This window comes from Embiotoca jacksoni, unplaced genomic scaffold, assembly GCF_022577435.1.
Source record: "Embiotoca jacksoni isolate LCO1_2020_lvr unplaced genomic scaffold, fEmbJac1.0.p SCAF_2, whole genome shotgun sequence".
Taxonomy (NCBI): Eukaryota; Metazoa; Chordata; class Actinopteri; family Embiotocidae; genus Embiotoca; species Embiotoca jacksoni.
Window position 1 is genome coordinate 7,456,322 of NW_027185340.1, and position 13,416 is coordinate 7,469,737.

At 40.9% G+C, this 13,416-nt stretch overlaps 1 protein-coding gene across 3 annotated transcripts in view; it reads left to right on the forward strand.

Moving 5' to 3' along the window:
- itprid2 (ITPR interacting domain containing 2) overlaps positions 1–13,416 on the forward strand; it is a 36,642-nt gene that overhangs the window by 2,511 nt on the left and 20,715 nt on the right. For 2 of the 3 annotated variants that reach the window (XM_069154322.1, XM_069154323.1), the window contains exons 2-8: positions 2,753–2,874; positions 4,310–4,471; positions 5,239–5,281; positions 7,522–7,571; positions 7,831–7,884; positions 11,505–11,544; positions 11,661–11,756. In XM_069154322.1, coding sequence (XP_069010423.1) covers positions 2,832–2,874; positions 4,310–4,471; positions 5,239–5,281; positions 7,522–7,571; positions 7,831–7,884; positions 11,505–11,544; positions 11,661–11,756 — 488 coding nt within the window. In that variant the 5' untranslated portion in view covers positions 2,753–2,831. The remainder of the gene's footprint in view (positions 1–2,752; positions 2,875–4,309; positions 4,472–5,238; positions 5,282–7,521; positions 7,572–7,830; positions 7,885–11,504; positions 11,545–11,660; positions 11,757–13,416) is intronic. The other variant, XM_069154324.1, reaches the window with a different exon arrangement.

The window sequence follows — 13,416 nt, forward strand, 5'->3', positions numbered from 1 at the left end:
TCAAGTCAAGGAAAAGCAGCAAATGATCATATTTGACGTTGAAATGTTGGATATTTTTGCATGAAAATGACCCAACAGATTAGTCAGTGAACAAGTATTTTTTTTTTATATGCAGAATCTAAATTTTCAACTTGTGACTTAAGGCATCAAGTAAATGTGGTTTAAAAAGTACAATTTATATTCAAATTCAATGAACTTCAAGTAAAGTACAGATAAGTATTAGTTCCCCGCCTCTACTTTTCACGTCTTTCAGGTCTGTACCAAAGAAAAAAAGACACCCCTCTGATACTTCTGGCATCATTAAACTTTATTTCTGGCCGCCATTGATCCGATTGATCCGAAAAAGAAGTCGAGTTTCTGAGTGCCGTCTGGCACTGGAACAGAGACTCTTGACACCGTTACGTCGGTGCGGTCTGCTTTCTGTCAGAGTCGACAGGTTAACTTAACAGTCAGATTGGACATTCCTGCAGTCAGTGGGTCATCCTCTTCTCTCAGAGAAATCCAGTTTACAGAGAGATAAAACAGAGACAGAAATAATGCCAAGAGATCCTCACATCTTCAAATAGTTTATTGTAGGAGTGCAAACCCAGATTTACACCCTCTTCTATTTGATAATATTCTTACAATATTAATATCAGTTACTCCTCAAGGCTGATTTCATGTTTTATCTGCCGTCCTGTTCCTCTATATTTAGTCGTCTGCCTCATGTTTAATCTGTTTACTTCACTGTGTCGTGATTTCTTCTTTGTGAAGGTTATTTCTAAAGTTTCGTTTACTTTACTTTTTTGTACTTTCTATACTTTTTTATATCAGTTTCTTGTTTCATCACCACAGTTTTAAGCATCTTGTATCTATTTCCAGACTCACCTCAGATCCTGACACAAGTTTAATTCAAAATATCTTTCATAACTGAGATCGATTATTGGCAGAATGACACCACGTTCAGGGGACCATAAAGGAAAATATAAATGTAGTAGTTTCTTAACAGCATGTCTGTTGCTTTATCAATTGGTCGCCCAGACACAAAATATCTTAACAATTATTGGATGGGCTGAAACCAAATCATATCAACTGGAACGATCCCATGACTGTTTTTTTTTTCTTTCTTGCAGCACCAACAGGTTGACATTCGTGGCTCTCTGTAATCTAAACTACTGGGTAGTTTGCTATGAAGTTTGTTTGAGACATTTGTGTTCCCCTCAGGATGAACTGCAGCTGAAACAACATCCAGCCTCAGCCGTATTTTGTTTTTTAGTGCCGACACACTAAACTAAGATGGTGAACATTGTAAACATCATATTGACTAATTATCAGCATGTTAGGGTTGCTGATTGTTAACGTGTTCGCATGCTGTAGAGCCTCAAATTAATCTCTCTTTGTGATTAAAATGATGACGTTTCATAAATTATAAAAAGTAAACAAAGGAATCTGACTTGACATCTTGTGCCAGCTTTCAGTAAATTATAGGTCAATTCTTGGTGGCACAGAAACAATGTTTTGTTGCACTGATGTTGCTGTTGAATCCTTTGATGACTGCTGCCGTCTGTAAAGAGAGACAGTGAAAACAATCTACTTTAAGTCTACAGCAGCTGAGTGTTTGATTAGAGATGACTCAGAGTCGTTGGTCCTGATGTGTGCTCAGAGATGTCGATGTCGCTGCGGTCCACTGTTTGTGGTCCTTTTGTTGTTTTCTCACATTCTGGTTTGTTTTTGCATTTGCACAAAGTCATCTAAAAATAGATCTTTTCTACCCCCTCATCTCTCTCTCTCTCTCTCTCTCTCTCTTGTTCTCGGACAGGAAGTTGTTCTGTTCTTCATTCTAAACACTTGTTTCCTGTTTCACACGTTCTCATTTAGATTTGGCTGCACGCTCCTCTGGTTTTCTCCCTCTTCCTCTCTATCCTCCTCCTCCTCCTCCCTTCAGTGACTCCCATCTGTATTATTTGAGTTCTACTGCCGTGCTTTAGTTTTAATAATGGGAGCAAATTGAATCCATGCAGTTGGTCAGTCCTGGTGTCTGAACGGAGGAACTTTTAATTTTCCCTCTCATGTGTCATGAATGAACGGAGGTGCATGAACACAGTAAAGAAACAAATCAGCATGTGTTCATTTTGACTCGCCATATCAATATTGAGCTCATTCAATGCAATCAAAACACTTCAGGAGATGTACTTTTCACTGCGACCGCACTGCCTCACTGTTTCAGTTTGATTCTGTGGAGCGACAGAGCTCAGCACCGCGTAGTGTGTGTTTGTGTTTGTGTGTAATCTCAGCTGCTCTCCGTGTGGGCAACATGTTCATCAATAATAATGGCCACTTCTCAAATTTCCAGCTCTCTGTTTTACCCTCCAGGTTTGTAGACTATGTTTTGTAAATTTCCACCACAAATTTAGTAAAAGTAAACTGAACGACCTTGGGCTCTAATTTAAGATTCATATTTTAAATAATTTTAAAATATACTAAGTCGCTCCGTCCCCATCAGGGTTGTTCCAAAGAGTTATACAAGTTTTCAATCCCGATATTTGCAGAAACCATGCTTACTCAATTTTGATAGTCACTTGTAGGAAAACAATAACAGTATATTATTACACAGTTATATATATAATTTTTTTTTTACTGTTCTGGAGTGTGTTTGTATTTAAAAAGTCTCCTGCCTAACTCTGGCAAATGAACAGAAATGTTTATTAGTGATCCCGTTTCCTGTTTAACAAACCAATAAATAAAAAAAGATTCTCTCTCTTTCTCTCTTCAGGTGTGTTACCTCCTGCTGATGTCGCTGTAGTCATCAGTGTCTTCTGACTGACTGTCTGAGCACAGCCAGACACACAGATATGGAGAGTGGAGCTCTGGGAATGGAAACCAGCGCTGCTCCAGGTGGGTGGTCTTACTTAAACCGTCTGCTTAAATAGCTGAAATAAATAATTAGAACTAATATGTGAACACTGGGAATATAAAAGCAATTGAAATGTAAATACTGGACTAGCGTCTCATGGTTGAATACTTCCACCAACCAAACAAGTTGAAGTTTACATCCATGTCGGTTCAGACTCGAATAATATACAACGTATGGAAGACTTTCAGAAATTTGAACGCACAGTTGTAGCCACGACAGTAGACAGCGCTGTCGATAAGGATGTGTAAAACGTTAATGTTTCACACACATCTTCAACCCGACAGCGTAAAAGACCCATAAAATCACCACAGTTTTAAAGATTAGTGTCACCAAGTCAGTATCAGACTAAAGATGAAATCAGGTCACGGTGACCTTTGACCACCAAAGTCATCCTTAAGTTCAAGTGAACGTTTCCCTCTAGTTGTTCTTGAGATGTCGCGTTCTCAATAGTTGGACAGGCAGATGATGGAATGGATGTTAGGTAACAATGGCCTTGACCTTTAACCACCAAAATCCAATCAGTTCATCCTCCAATCAAAGCAAACATTTGTACCAAATTCTAATAAATTTCCCTCCTGGCCTTCCTGAGATGTTGCATTGAGACAGACGGGACAGACGTGAGCTCACAGTAAGCTTTGACCTTTTTCCCACTAAAATCGAATCAATTCATTCATGGAACCGAGTGAACACTTTTAAAATCTAATCATTTCAACTTTGGGACAAAGTGAAAATTTTTGCCAAGTCTGAAGAAATTTCCTCAAGATTCTCTTAAGATATCATGTACACGAGAACCGGACAGACGGACGGACGGACCACTCTGAACCATTATGGCTCAAGTGGCAAAAAGAAAGTGTAAATGATTAAAGAAACAGTTGAAATAATTAACTAAAAGTTTTTGATAAACGGTTGAAATGACATCTTCTGCCGTGAGCAGAAGAATCTAGTTATAGATGTGCAAATGCCAACTTGACCAAACCAAAACCATTTGTATCATTGTGTGTGTGTGTGTGTGTGTGTCTGTCATGTTGCTCCACGTCCACTTTAAAACCAGTTGAAAGGAACATGTTAGGAACGCGACGCTTGGTGCTGATTCGTGGCTTTAAATGGTTTAATGGCACAAATTCAGTGTCAGATTTCATTGAAGTAGATTTACCTCCCTATCCTCGGAGATACTGGAATTCGACGTGACGTGATATGAATGCTGTGCCTTCAGTCACATCTTTAATCTTTCCTTTTTTAAACTCGTGATGAAAAGAGCGGTTAGATGACGTCGACTGATGCATGTGATGGCTCAACGTGTGTTTGTTTTGAATCACTTGGTAGTTTCTGTGTGTCAGATCGAATACCTGCCAAACCTGATTCATGACTTCAGGGCTGTTGCGCTGACACGGTTTTGTTTGTTTAATTGATCCTCAGATCCCAGAGTGAAGCCGGTCAACATGGCCTGTCTGCGGCGGCAGGCCTGGGCCCAGAGCAGAGACTCCATCTGGCAAGAATCCACACCAGAACCCGATGGCCCCCAGGAGCCCCAGCAGAGCCAGAGTAACGGAGACACCCAGAAACCCTCGGAGGAAGCAGGTAGCTGAAACTGGCAGCAAAGCAGTGTTGGATTACAGGATATGAAATTCTAAATATTAACTGTATACCTATTGACCTATTGATCTATTGATCTTCCTGTCTACCAATTTACCTATCTCTTCCTATCTTTAGCTATCTATCAAATCGATCTAACTTATCTATCAAATCTCGCTTGCTGGAGCTCAAAAGACAATGAAAGTTGCTAGGCAACCGGGTGTCGTTTTAACATTGAACGCACCATTATACAGCGGTTTCTATGAGTGGTTTTAGTTATAAATGATGATATTTATCTCACACCCCCCCGTAACGCACAAGATTATTAATAAACCCATTTTAGGAAAAGTCATTAACTGAGAAATGTGAAGGTTTTATTTTAACAGTTATGCCAGGGAGGGAAAATCAACCTTCTAGTTTGTAATTCAGTCACTGCAAATGTGAGGATTTCCTTCCTTCCTGTTTAACTAATATTTATGCATTTTGAAATTATGAGGTTTGGTCGTACAAAAAAAACTGTGGAAACTGTGAAGGGCTTTTTTTTTACCCGACTAATTGGAAAAATAATCAACATATTGATCTGAATTGCCAGTCGCAGCCCCAGTAGTATTATCAGGAGATGAACGTGGATCATTGAAATGTGAACTGGTGGAATTGCAGCCGGCTGGCACCACCGTAATGCTTTTATGACCCGTTATAATCACTGCACAGCACAGCATCTGCTGGTTTATCGCTTCAACCTGCTCATGTGTCTCTCTCTGTGTTTCTGTCAGAGCAAGTTCCCAACGATATCGCCAGCTGGCTTATTGAATGCAGGTACAGTATCCAGTCTTATTAAACGACCATACCAGTGTTTTAAGTGTTTTCTTATTATATATAATCTTATTATGTACTAAAGCAGTCCAGACTTTTCAGATGAAGCTGCACTTGATGAAAACTCTTGAATAAAGCTGATTACATTGTCATTTTGCCTGCAGAAAGTTTGTAGTTGCTGCAGGTTGACATTCTTGAAAACCAATCAGTGAAAACAACTGATGGAGGATTATGAAATGATCAGCAGGAATGTAACGCAACAGGAAAACCACATGAATTTCACATGTGCTGAAAACTCATGTGATCACGCAACATTTGAAACGTGTATTTTCCCGCTGTCTTATGTGCTGGTTTTCAAAATCCCTCCGAGCAGCGACCTACACTCTCAAAAAGGAAAAGTTTGGACAAAGATGTTGATCGTGCAAAAATCATGTCCAGCCTGAGTGTTTTCCGTTTTTGGCGGGTATTTCTTTACCACCAAATGTACCACCAAAACAAGTTGCTACTTTGCAAAGGGACTGCTGCCCAAGATGATTGCGTTTGGGTTGTGCCAGCACATTGCGGTGGAGGTGTGCTTGTGCAACACAAGCGACAGACTGGCTAACTGGTTTTGTTGCTCTTTTGGTTTATTGATATGCTTTCCTCGTGCCTGGAGGTGCGTGTGTGTGTTCAGGAGCTTTTATCAGATGCTGACGAAGGACCGACACGCGGCCAACGCCTAGACATACAACACACACAAACACACACACATACATACATCCACACACACACAGAGGGAGCAGACCCACGCCCAGATATAGGGCACGTAGAGCTGTTCTGGCAAAGTAAAAAAGAAAGCAAGACACAGGAAGAAGTTTGACAGAAGACGGAAAGAAAGGCAGAAAAAAAAATAAAGGAGAGTAAACAGAGGAGGGGTTCCTCTCGCTGAATCAACACTGTTATCACGCACTCACACACACTTTCTACCACTGTCACTCACAAACCCCTTGTACCATGCTCTGATGTGCGCTCTGCAACATCACCGTGGTAACATGACCAGCAGAATCTGAATTACAGGTTGCTATGGCAACAGCTGCAGGGCAGGGGCCCGGGGCCAACATGGCTGCTGGTGGAAAGTGGGAGGATTAGCGAGCACTGCGGCTGCGCACTGTTACACAACCGTCCGTGTGTGTGTGTGTGTGTGTGTGTGTGTGTGTGTGTGTTGAATAGTGGCATGAAGTTTGTCCCATTGATAAGCGCTACAGGTTGTGTAACAGCTCAGTGTTTGCAGCGTCCGGCTGCAGACAGCAGCTCAGACCCGCCACCTTACTGCTCCTGCCAACGAGCCTGATCAGTCAGCTACAGTTAGCCCGGGAACAACTAGTCTGGTCAGTAGCACGGCTGGGAACAGGTTACAAAAACTGGATCTAGCCTGAGATATTTAGTCTGGGTTAGTAATTGGCTGAAATAAGTAGCAGAAGTTCGACTGAGGTAGATAAGCCTTCGCCTGACTTTGGTTTCTTAGCCTTATTCGAGCATTGGGTCCTCAGACTAAACCTACCTGTCAGTAGTGCTGGCACAGTTAGCCTCCACCTGACAGACAGCTACCGGTGGGACGGTCGTACAGACGGCCTGATATAGTTCACTGGAGCCAGTCTAGACGGTATTCTTGCTGTACTGAGAGATATTTTCATAGAGAACCGAGGATATCTTCGTTCATATTGACTTCACAAGGAGGTGTGTTCGTGCAGCCCAGTCAGTATGAGGGTTATGGACACCAGCAGTATCTAGTAGGACTGGGTGTTAGTTTGCTGGTATGTTTTTTTTTTTTTTTTTTTTTTTTTTGTATATTAACCAGGAATTATTCTGGGAAAAGTTTGCTTTATATGTGCCAGGAGCTCCCTCAACTTGACCTGCATTGAACCTCAGGTAGATAGTGTGGTCTAGTTTGTCATAGGCTTGCCCAACCAGTCAGGCTGAAGGTGTTTTCAGATATCCTGAGGCTATAAGATAACAGCAGATGAGCATTGAAGGCGAACGACACACGTCTACACCGGCAACCAGAACAAAACAGAACTGCAGGTCGATGCATCCTCACTACTTCTTCTGTATCTGATGTGTGCTGTCGACGTCGCGTTACAAAGCTCGGTGATGCAACTGGTTTGTGTGTTGGTCTTACTTCACGGATGAGTTGGTCTGTTGCAGTTTTGGATTTCAGTGGTTAGGTTTTGGTTTCTTACTCACTGTCTCTGTCTCTCGTCCAGGACTCCCATTGGAGCCTCTCTAGATGATCAGAGTGCCTCTCCCAGCAAAGGTAATCCACGTTCTCTGTGCGTGTTGTTTGTATGTAACAGTGTGAGGAGATACTGACACCCACCTCCGCTCTCTGGACTTTGATTTCTAACCACATACTTGCAACCACAACTCGTTTTAAAGTTGGAATTTGGTGGAGTTGAGTGCTTTTGTGTAATTTAAGGGATTTCACAACTTTGTGTGTGTGTGTGTGTGTGTGTGTGTGTGTGTGTGTGTGTGTGTGTGTGTGTGTGTGTGTGTGTGTGTGTGTGTGAGAACAGGAGCACTGAAGAACGGCTGCAGCTTTGAAGATGACCTTTCACTGGGAGCTGAAGGTCAGTTCACATGAAAACTTACAATACAAAAAAAGATTAGCAATTCTTTGGGCAATTCTCATTGTTCAGAGTTTCCGCCCTCGTTCTGCTAATTGTGTATTTTAATTTTGATTTGAAGGCAGCTTAAAGAAGGTTGACATTTTGGAGAAATCTGCTTGTTCTCCTTCAGAGTCACATTTGAAGGTTGACATATTTGCAGGAATGACTCCCCCCCCCCCCCCCCCAAAAAAAAAAAAAAAAAAAAAAAACTTCATCAGTTTTCAGATGAATCATTGACTTCAAACACAACTGTTATATTTGGAAACAAACATTCGCAGAAAGACAGCAGCTTTGCCAAATGTGTTCTTTTGGATGAGACCAAATTGACCGTAACGTTGAAGTTTGAAAAGCCCCAGGAAGAACAAGTGAAGCATGGAGTCGTCAAGGTCTGCGGCTCTTGTTCTTACTGTACTGTTAGTGAATTGGTATTAACAGATGGAATCAAGAAGCATCCAGAGGAATTAATGAGAACTTCATTAGTCCAAAAATGATTCATGCAACAGAGTTGGCTGTTTCAGCAGGATGATGATGAGCGGCCCTCCCAGAGCGCCGACCTGCATCTCATCGAGCACCTCTGGGATACCGATGCTCTCGTATGGATTAACTGAAACCACAGCTGTTATATAGAAATCGGTTGAGTCCTCGTCAGACAGCTCTGCAAACTAAATACAAAAACACTAACTGTGATCTTTAGGCTTTAGTCTTGTCTTCATTTTAAACTTGATATCTCTTGAAACCTACTGGCGAGCTGCCCAGGGTGGACCCTGCCTTCGCCCAAAGTGAGCTGGGATAGGCTCCAGCACCCCCGTGACCCTGTTCAGGATAAAGCGGGAATAGATACTGGATGGATGGATCTCTTGAAACTCCCAAAAATCGTTGGAATATTTTACCTTGAGCATCTTGTGCTTGTGCTATTATTCCTTTAAAATGAAAGTAATTTCCTTTAAACACTTCTTTGCTTAAATTACATGTTTTCACTGCAAGTGTAGCTGAAGTTTCCAAACACACTTCTTGGGGCCCTGAATGTGTGTAAATGAAGGACAGATGTCTGAGAAACACACCGGTGTCAGTTGAGTCAACACGTCTTGTGATATGCTGCTCCATCTTCATTCCTCTCTTGTTTCTTCATGAAGGAAAAGTCAACAGTCGCAGAGGTGTGGAAACGCATGGCATGCACGACTGACCCTGTGTGTGTGTGTGTGTGTGTGTGTGTGTGTGTTTGTGTGTGTGTGTGTTTTTATCATTCCTGTGATCTGCTGTGAATACATCAGTAACCGCTCTGATGGCAAGAGGGTATATCGAGTGTACAATATTCTGTAATGAATTTAAGCTGAAGCATTGTACGTGTGTGTGTGTGCGTACGTGCGTGCGTGCGTGCGTGTGTGCGTGCGTGCGTGCGTGTATGTGGTCGCAGGTCAGCTGCTGGAATCTGGGACTGAATAGATGCTAATTAATTGATGCTGAGAGGTCAGAGTTTGTGTAGATTTGATCTGACGTGTCCTGTGCAGGAACAGCAGTCTTGGCTTCATTTCAGTTATTAAGATACAGTATTACATTTTATACAAACACATGAAGTGTGCAACAGCAGCTCTTTTAGTCCATATTTAATTGTCAATTAATTTGCATCTTTTAGTAAAAGTGTGTCCTCCCTCTAAACTTGGAACATTACAATTACATTAATATTAGATAGGGTGGTGGTACAGTGCAGTCGTTGTTACACAGCTTTGTTGAGCTGCTCAACAATTGACTGGAAATTATGCTTAATTTTGTGGCACTCTGGCATCCTATTGGTTCAGGTGCCCCGCTTAACCACAATGTCTGCGTTTCTTCATCTCTAACTCCACGTTTCCTGTTTCTCCTAACTGACAAACATTTTTGTTTTTTTAAATCTAGACACGACTTGGTATCAACGGGTATACTACATGCGTCTGTCCACTACAGGATAGTGTCAGTGTCACATTGTGCCTCGCCTACGTGTGAAAAAGTATAATGCCTTTGGTTTAGGAACCAAAAGTACTTTGTTAGGGTTCGGAAAAGATCTTTGTTTGGGTTAAAATAAGTAATTTTACATAGGAAAGGTTATGTATGGCACATACGTTACTTAATGTACATTATGTTAATTAAATGCGTTACATTATGCAAGTAACTTACATTACTTTAAAGAAATCCACGTTGCTTTTTGACAGACTTGTACCCTGATCTCCTGGGTGACAGTCCTGGGTTTGATCCATCCAACCCTGGTCATACATGTATCTACTGTTCAAGCTTCGGGGAGGTAAAACGTGGGGCCGACATTGTATCCTCTAGAGGACTGACAGGAACTGTAATACGGTGCTGGTTAAAAACAAAGTCTTAACTAGACTTAATTTTGGCCCAAAACGATGCTGAAAAGCAGTGAGAATGCAACAAAAAAGTAAAGTTGCCAGCTGGACAGCTAAACATGAAGCTGAAAGAGGCTAAAATGTAGACGTAGGCTCATAAACGCATAACATGTCCAGCTATTAATATCAAAATACTGATTATAGGGTGAAGTGAATGCATACAAATGTAGAATTCAGAAGATCATACGTTTTATGACTTAGAAAAACATTTGGATGCAGAAAATATATTAATAATAATTGATTAGAAAATTGTCCAATGTGACTTTAAACGGGACATTTTCTTCGTCACCAGGACTGAACCGGCATCCTTTCTCCTTTTGAATTTGTAGTAGCTAACTGGCTGCTGTGGTTTTAGGATGAAAACATAGTACAGCTCTTGGATTTGGGTGTGTTTGTTTAAAACGTAAGCAAACTTTAGCTCTTTAGTTCGAGCGTTTCTGCTTCCTGCTGTTATGTCCTGACTGTAAGCGCCTTAATTATGTTGAGAGTAATGTTTGACAGAAGTCATCTGGGGTGCAGAAAACTTTGGAGATGTCATGTGTGAACAGATCCTAATTGGCTGTAAGGATGTCAGACATGATCAGGACAGGACATGAAGGGATTTAAGTGTCAATGAAGGAATGGCGTGGAGGTGAATTAGTAAATTAAATGGTTCAGTGCTTAATAGGATGGAAGCGTGTCAATAAATTTGTGAATGCAGGTGAGCTATTGTCATGTATGGTTCCTTTAATCCAGCTGTCTGTCAGAGAAGAAAAACATTGTGAGTTGAAAGAAATTCAGCTGAAATGAAGTGGGGAAAAAAGTGAGAGATGATTGTGGCAGGGCGACAGGTCTGGACAGGTTCCTGTGAAGTGGGAAAAAAAATCAGCAGTCACACCTCCGGCTCACCATGGCAGAACAAAGGTTAACCCGCTTCACAATCAAGATAAAGTCAATGACAGAAAATGGCAGCAAATCTATGGTTTTTAGCTTCAAGATGAAATTGGGTTAATTCTCCCGGTAGTTATCAAATGCATTTATTCCAGTTTTCTTTTGTTTTTGTGTTGTTGTTTTTTTGAAAGGCTTAAAAAGACAAACAGTGTAAAGGCTTTCTGACAGATTAACTAATAATGAAAGGACTCATAGTGACACTGCTGAGGGTTGTTTTTATTTGCACTTGTACACATGAGTAATCTTGTTTTTCATGTTTGTCTTCTGCAGCCAACCATCTTCAGTCCAGTAACAGTAAAACTGAATCCTGGTGAGTTCACTTTTATTTTCACTAGTAAAGTTGCAGCTGTCTGATTCTTCAGTTTCTCCATCTCCACGCTGTGTAAATGGATGCTAATGTTTCTCTGTATTGTTAACTCTGTGTAGTTTTGGTCTTGTGGCGGATCAGAAGAGGAGTCAGTATAAAGAGAGGGGGAGAAGTATGAACTCCACAGGATCAGGGAAGAGCAGCACTGTGTCCAGGTCAGTTCATGTCGTCAGGCCTCGGTCACACTAGTGGATGAGAGCAGCACATCTGGGCACTTTACCCTCGAGTCATATCCACTCCACATTTCAGGGTGAAAGCAACCCCCCCACCCCCCTTTTTTTTTTTTTATTTATTTATTTTTTAAATTTGACTGCTGGTAAATTTGAAGGTCTCAGTTTAACGGCACAAAATAACATATTACTTTGGAGCACAGGCAAACAAATATGTAATATTATTGCTAATTTACTGTTGGCGTCATTTTATAGAACAAATTCATCAACCACGAATGATGAACATCCCCACCCATCGGCTCGCAGTGACATCGTACTTTATTGAATCTACATCATAACATTATAACTGTTGACTTTACCATCATTGACTAACCTGCCATGAAGTGTTTGCTTCAGACATTAACGTGTTTATGGGCTGGTGTCTGACAGTTTACCAATTTGAAAGCTCTCTGCAAAATGACCTGAAGCCACAACTTTCTTCTTTTTACTCTCCTTTGCTTTTTGGGGGAGAACAGAAACTGTTCTTTTGTTTTATCAGCAGCAACTATGAGACATCGTGCCATTTGTTTTTTATGACCAATTTGGCGCATGTTTTCATACAAAAGGGGGCGTGGTGTGTGTCTGCTCTCATGTATGGAGGGAGGCGGTGACACAAAGAGCTGTTATTGAACTTCAAACCAATTTAAAAAGAACTTGTTTGTAACCAAGTTATAATCTCTTACATTCATATAACCAAACCCCATGTTTGATTTGTTGGCTTTTTGCACAATAACAATATATTTACATCCTGTTATTCTCCCTCTATATCATAGTTTTTATTGTAAGTGAAGTGTAACCATGTAAATTGCCTTCATACACGAGGAATTCACGGGAAGCGAAGCCGCATGTGTTACTATTTCTAATTTTATCTCCCTGATATCAGCCTCTCTGTTTACTGTCCACCTCCCTGCAGTCATATCAGAGCTCTGCCAATGCAAACACAATATTTACAACGATGACATAACTTTCTTACAAATAGTACAAAAACGTATGAAAATTGCTTTATGTTTTGCATATTTGGAAAAAATTATTTAACTAACATATAAAACATTAATATCACCAAGTCTATAATAATCAGCCAAAGCAGACATTGCCTCAATTTAAGAGGTCATTAGCAAAAAAAAAAAAAAAAAAAAAAAAATTGTGAACCACTAATATCAGACTTTTATAAAGTTACCCGACTCCTCTCAGGGTTATCTAATTGATTGAAATAATAATAACAGCTCACGGTGTCACCGCTCAGTCAGAAATGTTTGTTTCCAGATTAAAGCAGATGTTTACTAGATGCCGCACTTTCTGAGGTGCATCACTAGATTTGTGTTTGAAGGATTTGCTGTTGAACTAATTGTCTAAATTGTGGCAGTGATGGATGGGTGGGGCAAGGTCAATGCAGGGGGCGTGGCCAGTGGTGCCAAGTTGGTGCCATGACTTGGTGGTAAATGGTGTATATTGTGTGTAATGGGTTCATTATGTGCTATCAGTGGTGCATTGTGGGTAAACCTTCCTTTGTTTTATGTGGTTTAAACGAGGTTGGAGAGTTTCCTGGGCTGTGTGCATTGTGACCAATAGTTTTTTCTGCAGATTGAAGGATTTATCAGGTTGAAAT